The sequence below is a fragment of the Podarcis erhardii genome, assembly GCF_964252035.2.
Source record: "Podarcis erhardii genome assembly, chromosome: 6".
Lineage (NCBI taxonomy): Eukaryota > Metazoa > Chordata > Lepidosauria > Squamata > Lacertidae > Podarcis > Podarcis erhardii.
The window spans coordinates 53,718,008-53,732,720 of record NC_138510.1 but is presented as its reverse complement, the minus strand read 5'-3'; the positions used below and the strand labels follow the sequence as shown (position 1 = coordinate 53,732,720).

At 47.3% G+C, this 14,713-nt stretch overlaps 1 protein-coding gene across 2 annotated transcripts in view; it reads right to left on the bottom strand.

Moving 5' to 3' along the window:
- The window catches only part of LURAP1 (leucine rich adaptor protein 1), a 20,360-nt gene extending 5,685 nt beyond the window's left edge, over positions 1–14,675 (bottom strand). Inside the window, exon 1 of one of the 2 annotated variants that reach the window (XM_081868298.1) lies at positions 14,454–14,675. In XM_081868298.1, coding sequence (XP_081724424.1) covers positions 14,454–14,606 — 153 coding nt within the window. In that variant the 5' untranslated portion in view covers positions 14,607–14,675. Of the gene's footprint in view, positions 1–6,645; positions 7,614–14,453 lie in introns of those variants that run through there. The other variant, XM_081868297.1, reaches the window with a different exon arrangement.
- Between the last annotated feature and the right edge of the window lie 38 nt (positions 14,676–14,713).

Genomic DNA, 14,713 nt, shown 5'->3' with positions numbered 1-14,713 from the left:
CTAGACCAGATCTGTTTCAGGTACAGATGACCTGAACAGATGTAGATATATTCTCACAGTTTCTGCTCATGAGCTCAGACATGGAATAAATCCTCCTTTTTTGGAAAGCAGAGTTACCGGTAGTTGGCCAGCACTCAGTTGGGCACGTAACAGGGAATGGCGAAGCATTAATTGTGTCCACTTTTCCTTCAATACACCTCATAACTAGTTTTGGGCTACAGGTTTCAAGCCATTTTACAAGGGCTTGAGGTGGCAAAATAATATTTACATACCAGCAGTTTTGCACTTCCATTGCAGCTGGTTTTGGAAAGGGGAAGTCTGAATGAACAGATGGAGGAACTGTGACTAAGGAAATACATGTCCAGGAAGTGCTTTTTAAAAACCAGGAAAAGACCAGAGAACAAATGGCAGGTCTGCAGGACATGGATCCTATTGCACAAATGTATAGTTCTATTTTTGAATAAAGGCAAATAAACAGAACAGCAGCTGTTCTTTAAAGAGATGTGACTGCTTTGTAGTGGCAATTCCCAGTGGGCGGAATGAATGTGTTCAGTCTGAAATTGGATGGATGCAGGCAGTGAGCATAGGCTTCTGAATTGTTTTCCAGAGTCTCTGCTTCCATTGCATCTTTTAAAACATGTTAAGACTTAAATTGCTATAGGTTTAAAGAAAATACAGTGGTGATACGGCCTACATCTCTGGGCTGCACACTTAAATAAAAATGGCTCTGAATGTGGTGCAGATTGTTAGGGGAACAATCTAAATATCCTACTAAATATCCTACAGGGATACTCTGGATATGTCCCCCTGGACCTTATAAAAAATTCTGTGCTGATGTTTCCATAGGGCAGCCTTTGTCAACCTGGTGCCCTTCAGTTGTTCTTGGGCTACACTTCCCAGAAGTCCCAGCCTGGATGGACAACAGTCAGGGTCAGGGATGATGGGAACTGGAGTTCACTATGATCTGGAGGGCACCACAATGGCTATCCTAATGTGCCAGGAGCTAGCAACATATCTCCATGGCCTATCTTCTATGCCCAGGGATGGTAAAATATGTAAGAATTCAATTTGATTGATTAACAAGGGACAGAAAACCACCACAAACTAAGAAGGAAGACATATTCCTTTGTGGGCCAATATTTATGTAAGCACTCCCAGTTTGATGCTGGCAGAAATGTATAGCATGTTCCACTTGATGGGCCTTCAGGGTCTTAACTGTGCAGCAGCTGAGTTCTTTGAAGTCCCTTTCCAGGATTGTGTCAAACCAATTCACAAAACAAACAAAAAAAACCTTGTTTATTTTTAGTGTAGGGTGTTTAAGGCCACAATTCATTTCAGTGTTATATTACTGGGGAAAAACCTGCCTCTTAATGACTGCCAAGTGAATGATCAGTCGAGGTATAAGCTCACAGCATGTTTCTTAAACTTATTTGTTTACATTCATAACACACCTAACTTTCATCTAGAACCCAAGCAGGCAGGCATGTGATTCCCAGCTAGTCACCCATCTAGGCACGGACCAGACCCAGACCTGATTCATTTCAGCAGGGAGGTGGCCTCAAGTGCCTTCGGAGTACAATGAGACATTGCATGATTCAGGACGCTAGGCATTGCAGCAAGTACAGGATTCACTAAGGCCAGTATTCTAAATACCTTACTCTTAAGTGACTTACTTTTGAATATACAGAGTAAGGTCTGGGCTGAAAGACTGCAGTTAAGTTATCTGATAGTGGTAGAGCCAGGGCTATACGAAAAGCAAGTTTTAACAACCAGCCGCCGAGCGCAAAGTAGCTCCTTGAAATTGCTAAAACCATTGGGACCTGCAGCTTCTTGTACCAATCATGTACAGGTGACAAACTCCCACCCCCTCTCTAAGAACTGCATTAATCCACATTTGGGTACATCTGTGTAACATATTTGCATGGCAAGCACAACATGGGTGGGGATACCATTGCCCTGAGCAAGCTTCCACCCACATATCCAAAGACAGATAAGGAGTCTCATGTGAAAACATGTTCTTCACACATGATTCCCTTCTGCTGCTTTCTCTCTTACACACACACACACAATTTAGGCTGAGTTGGGATTTGAACCCTGGTCTCACAGGTCCTGCACTCTAATCACTACACCACACTGGCACCAAACATGCAGAACCACATGTTATGTAAAGGTAAAAGACCCCTGACAGTCAAGTCCAGTCATGAACGACTCTGGGATTGCAGCACTCATCTTGCTTTACTGGCTGAGGGAGCCGACGTTTGTCCGCAGACAGTTTTTCCGGGTCATGTGGCCAGCATGACTAAGCTGTTTCTGGCAAAACCAGAGCAGCGCACGGAAATGCTGTTTACTTTCCCGCCGGAGCAGTACCTATTTATCTACTTGCACTTTGACATGCTTTCGAACTGCTAGGTTGGCAGGAGACATGTTATGTAGGACATATTGTTTTTTGTCCTAAAAACAAGCACCTGTCTATCCCCCCCGCCTATTAATCCAGGGCAACAGTAAAAAGGAAGAGGCTAACCCTCCTCCACCAGTATATTATTATTATTATTATTATTATTATTATTATTATTATTATTATTCTACTCAAACACCCACCAGTCATTTCCAATTCCTGCCTGTAGGGTGTGTGATTCAAATCTCTGCACAACCATAAATTTACAAGTTGGTTTTGAGCCTCACATTTCAGTGTAGGACACACCGTACAACATTCCTGTAAGGCGGGGAGGGAAAACTGTGGCCTTCCAAATATTGCTGGACTACAGCTACGGCTGATGGCAGTTGGAGTCCAGCCACTTGTGGAGGACCCAGGTTCCCCATCCCTGCTCTAAGTACATTGAATACCCAAAAGGTACCCCATATATAAGTATATATATAGGCCCAAGATCTAAAGCAACGCAGTGTAACTGTTTACGCTTAGCCTTAGCCTGAGAAAGAAAGGAAGAATACAGAAATTGGAAATTGAGACAACCTGGTGATTCTGAGTTCTGTGCGCCAAGGCCTCTCAGCTGTCATATTTATGGGCATGCTAAGTTCCCCTGCTCTCTTACACTGACAAGTACCATATCTGCCTGCTTATCTGTTCAAAAGCAAGATGCTAAGGAGAGCTTTAGCAAAATGGGCCATGATTTGCAAATAATGTTGAGTAGTACAAAGAATTGGCTGGGTGTTTTTTTTAAAAAAAAGATACTGGGATTTCATTCCTCCCTGCTTGATATCTCTCAAGTGCTGCTGCAGTGGCACAGTGTTCGCCCCAAAGGCACTTGGTATTAATATTAATTAGTGATTAATGGGGATCAAGCAGCACATTTTCTGGTTTGATCCAAATCCCAACTTTCCCAGGGATTAAGAACACACACAAACTTCCTCTTTGTGCTTGCCGCTAGTAAAATCAGGTCCCTCTGTGTTTTAGAATTGTAACCAAATTGAGAAATCAGTTGTGCAAAGTACAATTAGAATCCAGCTGCACTGGCTGCCAATTAGTTTATGAGTCCAATTCAAAGTGTTGGTTTTGACCTATAAAGCTTTAAATGGCTCAGGACCACAAGAACTGCCTCTGCTCATATGAACTGACCAGACCCTGCGATCATCATCTGAGGCTCTTCTTCATGTGCCTCCTCTACGTGAGATCTGGAGGATGGCAACATGAGAACAGGCCTTTTCTGCAGTGGCTCCGTTTGTGGAATGCTTTCCTCAGGGAGGTTTGGCTGGAGCCTACATTATACACCTTTAGGCACTAGACAAAAAAAATATTCCTCTTAAACAGACCTTTGGCTGATTAGCATCCAATGCCCTTTTAAATGTGTTGAGGGAGGGGAGATTATTGGTTTGCTTTGGTTCCTACTTATGATGTATTTTGTGCTTTTCATGTTGTAATTTTGTGTTTTGACTCGCCCTGAGATCTGTGGATGAAGGACAGTATACAAATTTAATAAAATGAATGAATGGATGAAAAATTTAGCCTCATCACCGTATGTGCAACAAACCCCTGACTTCAGTTTCAATAGAAAATATTCCACTTGTTTCAAAAAGACTTGATCCAATCCAGCAACTGGTCTAACTTAAGGGCGAAGAGCAGGAGTTTTAATGAGGCAAGAAGTTCCCAGTGCATGTTATATCTCAGCTATAGCTCACTGAGTGGCCACAGGTTACTGTCATTCTCTAGCTCCATCTCAGTTAGAGGATAGTGAAACTAGGCCATCCACAAATCTTTGGAGAATTCACTACTGCAATTACAACTAGCTACCCTCTCGCGTTCCTGGGGTTAGTAATTGCCCTTTGGGGCAAGTAGCTTGCCAGACCCACTGCTCATTCCACTAAGAAACATCTAGGTATGTGCAAATGGATACAGGCAGGCTACACCGATATTTTACTTGCATTCATATGGAAGGGTGTGCCCAAGGCAGTGGGACTCGCCATATTTGGAAATCAGTCTCCAAAGTTAGCATTAGCTCTGAGCTAATGCATCCCAACTGTTTTCTTCCCCATTTCTCAGCATCCTTGCAAATAAAAAAACCTCAGCATTAGAAACTGAATGGATGAGAAATGAAGCTGAATGCCGCCTTCAAGCTCCTCCCCGCAGTCTTTCTACCAGTTCAGAGACCTCAAGAGCATCTTTCTCATGCTGTGGAGCAGATGTATCTCTTAGGCAAAGAGCCAGCCAATCTGTGGAGGACAAGAGGCTGTACCCTTGTATACTATTTTCTCCCTGAGGAAGCAATCTAACAATAAACCACATTTCTTATTGTTCTCTTTTTTTATGCTGATGTCTGGGAAAGGCTCACTTGCATGCCAAGATCTAAGTGGAAGATAATAAAAGGCTCAGAATAATTTCATCAGCAATATCTATGGATTAGATTGATATTCCTGCCGTTTATTGCATTTTTGTCACATTAACAGGCAAGCTGGAAAAGGCTCCTGGCAGTGGTTTGGGTTCAGTTGTATTTGAACTCACCCAGAAGTAAGCTCCACTGAAGACAATGAGACTCACTTCTCAGTAGGCATGTATATTGAATTGCATCAAAAGTTTGCAGACAACAACTTTTCGCATTTGTGCTGTGCATTTAAAGTGTTTGAAGCATTTCATAGTCATTATTTTTTAGCAATTCTTAAAACATACCTGTAAGGTGGGCCACTGTTAGGATCCCCAGTTGCAGAAGAGAGGCTGAGGCTAAGACTGAGTGACCTTAGTAAGCCCATGACTGAGATGAGATCTGAGCCACGAGCTTCTCCATTCATGGTTCACAATCTCAGCAACAACACTTTGCCAGCCTCTACACACACATATTTATATAGCATGTGTCTGTATATGTGTATATGTATATAGTGCAAAGTGCAATCCTACGCATGCTTACTTGGGAGTATGTCCCACTGCATCCAATGGTGCTTTACTTACTCTATGTATCCTTAGCTCTTCAGCATCAGTCCATCATCAAATATCCCGTTCTAGCCAATATCTCAAAGACAGACATTATAGAAAGAGTATGTGCTTAATCAGTCCAGATTTCAACTGAAATCACATTTCCACTGAAACACTGGCTGAACTGACACAATGGGTCCCAAGACTCTCAGCTGGTCTGTGAAACGGGGACTTGGGACTTGAAACACCTTCCTGCCTCCAGCATCTGACATGCAGGGAAGCACTCCAGTTCTTGCTCAAACCCCATCGCTCCCAACCAGCATGGCCAGTGGTTGGGGGTTATAGGAGTTGTAGACCAACAACATCTGGAGGGCCACAATCCCACAGCCACTCTCTCATGGCAGGAGATAGCAGGAAAAACATAGAAAGGGAAAGACTGGTTGATAATGGCTGAAAGCGCTGTTCCAGCAGAGTCACTTATGACAGGCAAAACATGGTTTGTGTGCATTAGAACTGGTTTGCTGTGACCTAAAGTTCAAGTGGAGGCAGATGCTGCAATACTGGAGTTCCTGCATAAGTAGGGGGTTGAGCTGGATGACCTCTGAGGCCCCTTCCTATGATTCTAATAATCAGCTACTACATGAATTGGACTGAAAAGATGCACGTATAAATGGTTGGGGTGCAGTTAGCTTTAATTAATGTGATGTAAAAGTAAAGTAACAGAGCCTCTGGATAAATGGAGCTCCCTCCCCAGCAAAGAAATGATGCACGCTTATTGTCTCCAAACATTTGGGTTTAAAAAACGCAGATTCTCAATCCCACACTGGAAAGTACAGCAGAGGTGGAACTTGGACAGAGTTGCCCAGCACTTCTCTCCCACACGAAAGAACTGTATGAAGAAGTGGATGGTGGCAAATCCTAGCAGTGAGGATGGGAAGGCACTGTCCACCTACCCCTGAAACGCCATGTAGCCCAGTGGGTACAGCATGGGTTTAAGAAGGTCCCAGGATCTCCCAGCAAAAGGATCTCTTCCAGAGCTGGGAGGAGACCTCTGCCAATCAGAGCAGGCATGCAGGGCTGGAAGGACCAATGGTCTGAGTTCATGAGAAAGCTTTTTTTATATACGACTGAGCTGTTAGGATGGGAATGAATCGTTACCCTGTTCCACGGGAGCAGGGAGGGCGTGCTTCTAGCTCCATCGATAAAAAGAAAAGAGAGAGTTTCGAGTCGTGCTTTTCCCCTGTCACCCCACAGGTAACCCAAAAAATGGGGGCAGCAGAACTCACCAGCTCCAGCTTCAGTGCCTTGATCTTCTCTCCCAGGCCGTGGCGCAGACCCCGGCTGGGGCTGCTCCGGAGCAGATGAGCGGCGGGATCCTCCCTGAGCCAGCGGAGCAGCCCGTCGGGGGCCTTCTGCCCTACTTTGCTCTCCAGATCCTTCAGGTCGTGGGGCAGCGGGAGCTCGGCGCAACTCCCCGGGACCTCCATGCCCAGGAGACTGGAGCCGCCTTCAGATTGGGGAAAGGGGCCCTGCCTGGAGCAGTAGGAAGCCAAGGACCCCCCTCCCCAACTCCTTCCCAAAGTCAAAGCGGGCGGGCTCTACATGCGCTCGCAAGTAGCAACGCGCCTCGCTGCTTAATCAAGAAATTGGCAGCCAGCGCCTCGGCCTGCACCCCAGCGCACCCCAAAGATCTGGGGCGGGGCTGGGGTGGCTCAGCAGGCGGCAAAGCCTCCCGCCCAAGGATCCGGGGTTGGCCTCACTCTGCAAAGCTCTCGGCTCCCAACTCTCCCCACTTTGCGATCTCTCTTTTATCACTGCTCCCCATCTGGGATTCGGCCAGTTATGAAACCCCCTTTGCTTCGCTCCCGCCTTCTCCAGGAGAGGCGGAGGGCAGCGGCCGCCCTTGCTTTCTCCTTCCAGGACCTTCGGGAGAGGCGGACACCCACCTCTGGCATGAGTTGACAGGGGCTCCCTGCAAAAGTTGCCGCCCCACGCAGCAGCAGCGGGAGAGCGGGGAAAGGGCTGCCGCCGGAGCTGCGAAGCTGTCTGTTTTCCAGGCAGCCCCGAAGGACAAAAGAGATCCCTCGTCCCTTTAGAGAGTCTTCTCCCGCGCGGGGCCGTCCGGCAAAGGCAGGTCACCCAGTGACGTCCCACGCGGCTCCCGCTGCTGCTGCTGCTGCTGTTTCAGCCTCTCCCACCTGCCCGAGCAGGGATAGGAAAGCACAATGCAGAGAAACAAACTGCTACAAGCCCGGCTACCGTAATGCACCTCGGATAAGCGCATCATGACGATGCTGCCTTATTTCCCCACGTGGGGAGCCATACTAATAAATGACACTGGTAGGCAGAACGGTTTAAAAGCTGAACATCCCGTTTAGCCTCCTCGCATCTCCGTTGCGCGCTGGCCCCCCACTCTGGTCTTTCTTTCTTTTATTACTACATTGATATCCTGACTTTCTTCCAAAGTTGAAGGCAAGGTGGCTTGATCTCCCTGCCAAGCACTGACCAAACCTCCTTAGGGTCCGCAAAGTTGCTGTTGCATCATGCGCTTGTCGGGCTATGTCCAAGATGTCGTCCACAAAACCCATCTACTATGGTTTGGACAGAGACCGTGGCTGCAGACAGACAGCAGTTTCCAACAGGGAGTTTCGTGTTGCGTTGTGCACTTTCCATCCTATTCTTTGCGCAAACAGAAGAGCGCTGAGCGGGAGGCAGTGGAGCCTGGGGCAAAAGATATGGAGGCCAACAGCAGGGGGAGCCAGAGCAAATGGAACTGGAGCCAATGACAAGCGGAGTCAGCTTCTCCTTTTGTCCACACCATTCTCTCTGCTGTGTTCTATTAATCAGGGCAACCCAAGGAGACAGAAGCCTCTGCCTAGACTGGACTTCTCTGTTGGCATGACTATCACCAGCCTCAGTTGCTGCAAGGAGGCAGAACCCCACTGACCATTCTATGGTCCTGAGGGCCTTAGTCATTCTCAATCCAAAGCCCACCAGCAGATTCTGCCTCACTGATATATATGCAAGAAAGAGGCCTGAAGGGATGCAGCTGGAGGTCTCTTTGTGATATTACTTTTCTCCATGACAGCTGGAGACATTAATAATAAATCCGGGCAGATAGGCTTACTCCAATGGTTTTCAACCAATGTGCTGTGGCACCCTGGGGTGCCTTGAATAACGGTCAGGGGTGCCGCAGGCAACACCGATCTCCTTCCCTCTTTCTTTTCTTCTCTCCCTCCTCGGATGCCCTCCCACGTCTCTGCCTCTGCATGCATGGCTGTTTGCTGCAGCAGCCCTGGCTACAAGCTACCTTGGCAAATGATGCCTCTGGGGCTGGCCAGGGGGTGCTGGTTGCCAGGAGCTGAGGTGGCCTTGGAGTAAGCAAGCAAGTGGATGAGGGAGCCTCACCCTTGCAGTTGGGAATGGGTGGACAAGTGGGAGGCTGGGCAGGCAGGCAGGCAGGTACTGTGCTGGCCTTTCTTGTGCCTGCTGTGTGCCTGCTGCCTGGGAGCTGAGTGACAGATGCTGAAGGGGCGCCCTTCTGCCATACAGGCCTGGCAGCACCCACTGCTGCCTCCCAAGGTAAGGTGCCGGCCTCATGTTCACCTTTGGCCAGTGTCTGTTGGGCCGCTAAGGCTGGGGGCATCCTCTGCCCAGGTTTCTGTGGGGCACTGTGAGGAGGCACCTCTCTTTGGGGCAGGGCAGGAAGCTCAGAGACCAGGAGTAGCAGCAGCAGTAGCAGCAGCAGCCCAGAGGAACCCCAAGGATAGTGGAGGCTGAGGGAACACTCCACAAGGGAGGGTGTTCGAAAAAGGCTTGAGAGGCTGCCAGCTCTGCAGGCAAGGGATGACATAACTGTGCTTCTGAGCCCCATAGAGGTGCTGCAGAAAGAATGTAGTTGGCCAAGGGAGCTGTGGACTCAAGGGCCACATTGGCAACCTTCTGAGGGCCACATTCATGTGGTGGGTGGAGCTAGAGGCAAAAGTAGGCAAAGCAACAGGTATGCCTTTTCCCTTTGTACAGTAGGCTGCACACAAGTTATAGGTTTTTGTACACACACCTATTCGCAAGTACCTGCCTATTCTCCATCCTAGCAACGCAGAGGCATCTTCACCACTCAAGGACATATTGCGCCCTGGCAAAAGCACTCAAGTGGCTCCAGGAGAGTTCCAATGGCCAAACAGAGAGGCATGGAGGGCCAAACTGCTCTAATGAATCTTATGGAATCTGCATGGGGCCAAACTGCATGTGATGATGATAGCAGCCTCATCTCATTAAATGCAGGGCCTGCCCCAGTCAGGTGTGCCATAAAGGAGACAAAGGTGAAATCTGAGGGGTGCAGAGGCAAGGTGGATGACATCTCCACTGCTTTCCTCTCCCTGCCCCACCTCTCTGCCCCTGCAGTCTGTGTCCCCAAAGCAAGTTTTCTTCCACCTGGACTACTGTAGAAGTCAACCTAAATGGGAGAAAAGTGACTGGCTGGGGGAACAGTGGCTGGGGAAGTGTTACACGCCCCTCACATCTTTTTGAGCATTAAATTGCATTTCACCCCTGCTTTATTCATGATTAAGGAAACATAGTATTTAAAGCCACTGGTGTACATTTGCCCCTTGTGTGTACATAGAATACAGGTTGTTATTTGGACAATAAGAGATTTCTTTGAAACTTGTTGGAATATTTCCCAATAAGCATTGTTTTGCATCATTTTGGATTCTTTGTGATTGTTCTAGTGACACGACCCTCCAACACTGGGGGCCCCTTTGGGGAATGATCAACATTGCCCTTGCAGGGAAATTGATTCAGTTTAGAATCTAGACCAGCAGGGGATTTCAGATCAATGAACCAAATCAGCTATCCCCTTTCATCATCCCTTAGCCAACTTTGACAAGTTAAATAACAAGATTGAGCCATCAGGTGGGGAGTAGGCGAAGGAGGCGTTCTCACTTCTGCATAATTCTGTGCCTCCCAACACAGGAAGAATATAAAGCATTAAATTGGCAGCTTTCCCATAATGGATCACTTTCTGCTCGCTGCACTCTGTGGCTTCATGCTCTGATGAAACCAGCTGGCACATGGCAAGGCACTGCAGCGCTAGCACATGGTTGCAATATCTCATTGATGCAATTTCTGTGGGAAGACATCTAAGCAGCCATGGATCGCCTTCTATCATGCAAACATCCCAGCACCTTTTAAGGCTCCAATTGTATCTGGCACCTTTTTCTGGAAAAATAGTGCACTCTCTCTCTCTCTCTCTCTCTCTCTCTCTCTGTGTGTGTGTGTGTGTGTGTGTAATCTTCTGAACCGCCCTGAGATTTTTTGATGAAGGGTAGTATCATGTAGGTAGACAGATAGATGATAGATGGATTGTGCTTTAAGTTTGTTATTTCTCTCTTTGGAAGAAAGCAAAGCAGTTTTCCTCTGCATGCCATTGCTGAGAATCACAGATGGGCAGATTGTTGTCTCAAGACTCAAGTCACCTCCTAATATTCTGCCGGAATGCCTCTAAGGGCATTCAAATTCTTGACATTCTCATTTGTTTGTTTGTACAGTATGGTGGGCACTTTCAAAATGCTGGTGCCATGATAGGTGTTATTTCAGGGCAGCCTGGGCTGGTCTCACACCAGGTACAGCAAAAGAGCCTGCATGCACTGGAGAAAGTGGGTGTTCGCTAGATGGAGATCCTTCATTCTTCAATATAACTGTTCCAATAAAGGAGAGATATGGCACTGGAATCACATGAGCAGCTACTTAGGACCCCTTCAGACATCCTTTATACCGTGCACTCATGATGACTTGTATTGAGGCAGCTATACACTGTCTTGTTTTTAATTCTGTTTGTGCTTGCAAGAGTTCTGGGGCAGACGTACTGCTTCGTTTCCAACCAGTGCATGTCCCATAACATCCTGCTGAAATCCTATAACAGATCCTGTAGCATTTATAGCACAAATGTTGCAAGGTATCCCACTTTTGTTGCAATGACGTGATAACGTTGGAGAAGCAGCGAATAAAGCAGCATGATGTGTGAACAGTCCACTATAAGTCTACCACTAATGCACTATTATTGTATCAATGACATGTTGCAGAATATACAAAAAGCAAACCAAGAAATGCAGCCCCCGCCAGTCTGGAGGGACCCTCAACTGCATTGCATCCTACACCTTTTTCATCATATATTGCTGTAGAAGCATCAAGCATGCAATTTCCTCCCCGGAGGAATGGGTGGTTACTAATCCTATGAAGTGTCTAGGCACCTAGTACCAAGATGGGATACTGAGTTGGATGGGAGGATGTGCTTGACCTGGTGAACCTGTTCATACTTTTTGACAGCTGTGGCCTCTTCTTTGTCCTGGAGTTTCTATTTGTCAATTACACCAGTCTGAATTAGCAGAGCGATCTGGCTTCCCTTCTGGGAAATCACCCTCTTAATACAGCCACACACTACAGGGCGATGCCTGGAGGAGCCAGCCAACCATTAAATTGTTAATCTGCTTCAGGGGGCCTAGCAGACTCCAGCCCACCCATGCACAGAGGAGGGGGGTCAGAAAGGACAGAGGAAGGTGATAAGGTGCAAAGGAGGCCAAGGATCTCCTGTGTTTAGAAGCTGTGTGGAGGCAGCAATTTCAGCAGGAGCAGCTGCACCAGCCAAAATTCCATCTCCTGCCCCAAATGGGCAGGGTATGAAGAAGAAGAAGAAGAAGAAGAAGAAGAAGAAGAAGAAGAAGAAGAAGAAGAAGAAGAAATTAGAGCCCCAGTCTGCCTTGGCATGTGCTCACCCTGGAAAAGAATGCAGTTATGACCCTGTGCCAAGCAACCCTGGCCAGATGCAAAGGATGGTAAGGTGCCTCTACTTTAATTTCTCCACCCTTGTATTAACTGTTTCCCTCTTCTCAAGGGCTCAGGAGCAGCTGGCCACCCTACCTGTTCTCTGACACTGCTTGGAAACAGAATGAAGTATTCTGACCCCACACTCTGTAAGAGAGACTCTCGTACATGGGCAGCGTTCTAGTTACAGACAACTAAATAATGAAGCAGCTTCTCTGTGAACTAATGTAAAGGTCAGATTGAATGTTTAGCCATACCAATAAACTATACCTAAGATCAAATTCATTTTCATGTCTTGATAAGCACTACAAAGGGTAATTCAACAGAGAGTCATTGTGCTTCATTCATGCACTCATATACAGTACCGCCTTTCTGCTATGGCACCAAAAAGCGATTCACAATTTTTAAATATAAAAACAAGCAGATGTCAGGAGCCCATTGAACTTTTTTCTCTGGTATCTTGGATGAAGCAGAGAACAGACACAGACACTCAAACCTAAGAGGGGGAAACGATTTCCATGCATCTGTAAATAAGCTGTAAGACACCAAAATAAAAACTAATGAAACTATTTAACTTTACCTTTGAAGATTTTTTTCCTTGAACAAGGCTGCTTTGCTTCTGTCCATGTTATTATACCGCCACCCAGTGGTGTAATGATGCAATCTCCCCCTAATTGAAATTAGGACTGAATCCGTATATGCTCAACATGTGAAAGCAAGAGGAATGTGTCTGTTTTCCTTGCATCCCACCTCCACCAATTGCAGTAGCCCTGGGTGCACAGAGCCTATAGCCCAATGCATGCATTATGTGCAGGGTATAGCTGAACAGAGAATGGAGCAGGGCTGCACTTTCAACCTACTTGCAATGCTGGGTCTTCCTTCTCCAACAACTAGGCGTGCACAGTTGGCTGCAAGGAAAGCCCAGCATGGGAGCTCCTGCTTAATGGGACTTCTCTAAGTAAACTTGCGTAGGATTGGACAGTAGTGGTTTTTTGTCTGCTCCAACATGGGAATTCTTCTGTTATTTGTTTCACTCTAAAAAATGTCGGTACGACTATCATATTCTCAGGGTTAGCATTTTTCTTTCAAAGTTAATGACTTAATAACTATTGAGTTCAATATTTTATTTTAGGAAATTCTAAAAGCTGAAATTATATATTGTGTTTCCCCAGAAGCCTCAATGGGGCTTGCTTCTCAGCAGGCACTTGTAGGACTGTGCTGAGAACCACCTGTAGCTGAAAAGGGCTCCAATGAGCAGAAGTTTAAACCATCACTGCTACTTGATGGAGCAAGGCAAGGGAGCCTGTGGTGCTCCAAATATTGCTAGACTAAAAAACCCATTACCCCTGCCTATTGGCCATGCTGGCTGGGGCTGGTGAAGTCTAACAACAGTTACAGGACCACAGGTTCCACATCCCTGAATTAAGTTGGGTGGGACTTTTGTGTTGTCTAGATGGAAAAAAAGAAATAGGAGGGGCACTGTGTGAGAGAGGAAATTGGGTAGGATTTTCCCCCCCTTTGCATCTCCTTTCCTAATGTCATTTTAAAATAAGGTTACCAGACATCCCCGTTTACTGGGGACAGTCCTCGGATTTACAAATCAGCTCCCGTCTATTTAGTAGGAAGTTGGAAAGTGTCCCCAGATTCATTGAAAAAAAATATGGTAACCTTATTTTAAAAGTTCTATCCTTGAGGCAAGGGCACTCATACTTTTAATCCCTCTCCAACCTTATTCCTCTCTTTGAGCTCTTGGAATAGGACATCCTTAAAGCACTGCATAATTATGACATACTAAACACTCTCCTGATAGTGTTAAGGGTGTAGGTAGCCTTCTGGCCAGCAGAAATGGCTGTGGCTACCGTCATCTTTTATCCCCCCACCCCCTGCGCGCGCCACATTCATCCAGAAATGTAGCGCAATCGATGCTCCCCTTCTAGCTGGGGGCGACTAACGATCCTATGGTGCGCGTTTTGAAGTCGCACCAGCCTCTGAAACTAACGTGTCATGTTTCTCGGGATTTGCACCCACCCAGCAGAAGTCGACTGACTCCAGGAAATCTGTCGCTGCCTTTTAGGTAACTCCTTAGTGTAGCAACTTGTTACACGTGTGTGGGTGGGTGTGTGCGCGCGCGCCCTCTCCCTCGCTCGCTCTCCCTTTGTACACGTGTCCCGGCGAAGATGCTGCAGAAGAAGCAGCTTGGCTTCGGATCGAGGTTTTTCTTTTTTAACCAACCTTTGGGGGAACAGATCTTGGCACGCCTGCCTGCCCTCACCTGCTCGGGGCTCCAGCCTGCGGCTTGGAAAGAAGACTCCTCGCCCTCCTCGCCTGTTGCGCTCCTTCGAGGAGGGGCCGGCGCTTGGATCGGCGGCCAAGGGGGCCAATGGCACCGCTGCGTCCCTGCCATGCGGCGCCTTCTTCCGCCCATCGACAGCCAAGCCGAGACCTCTGCGGCTGCTCCGCCCCTTCTCTCCTTCTTCTGCCGGAGCCGCTGCTTCTGCCGTCTCCCTCTGCCTTTAAGAGCAGCCTGCGAGC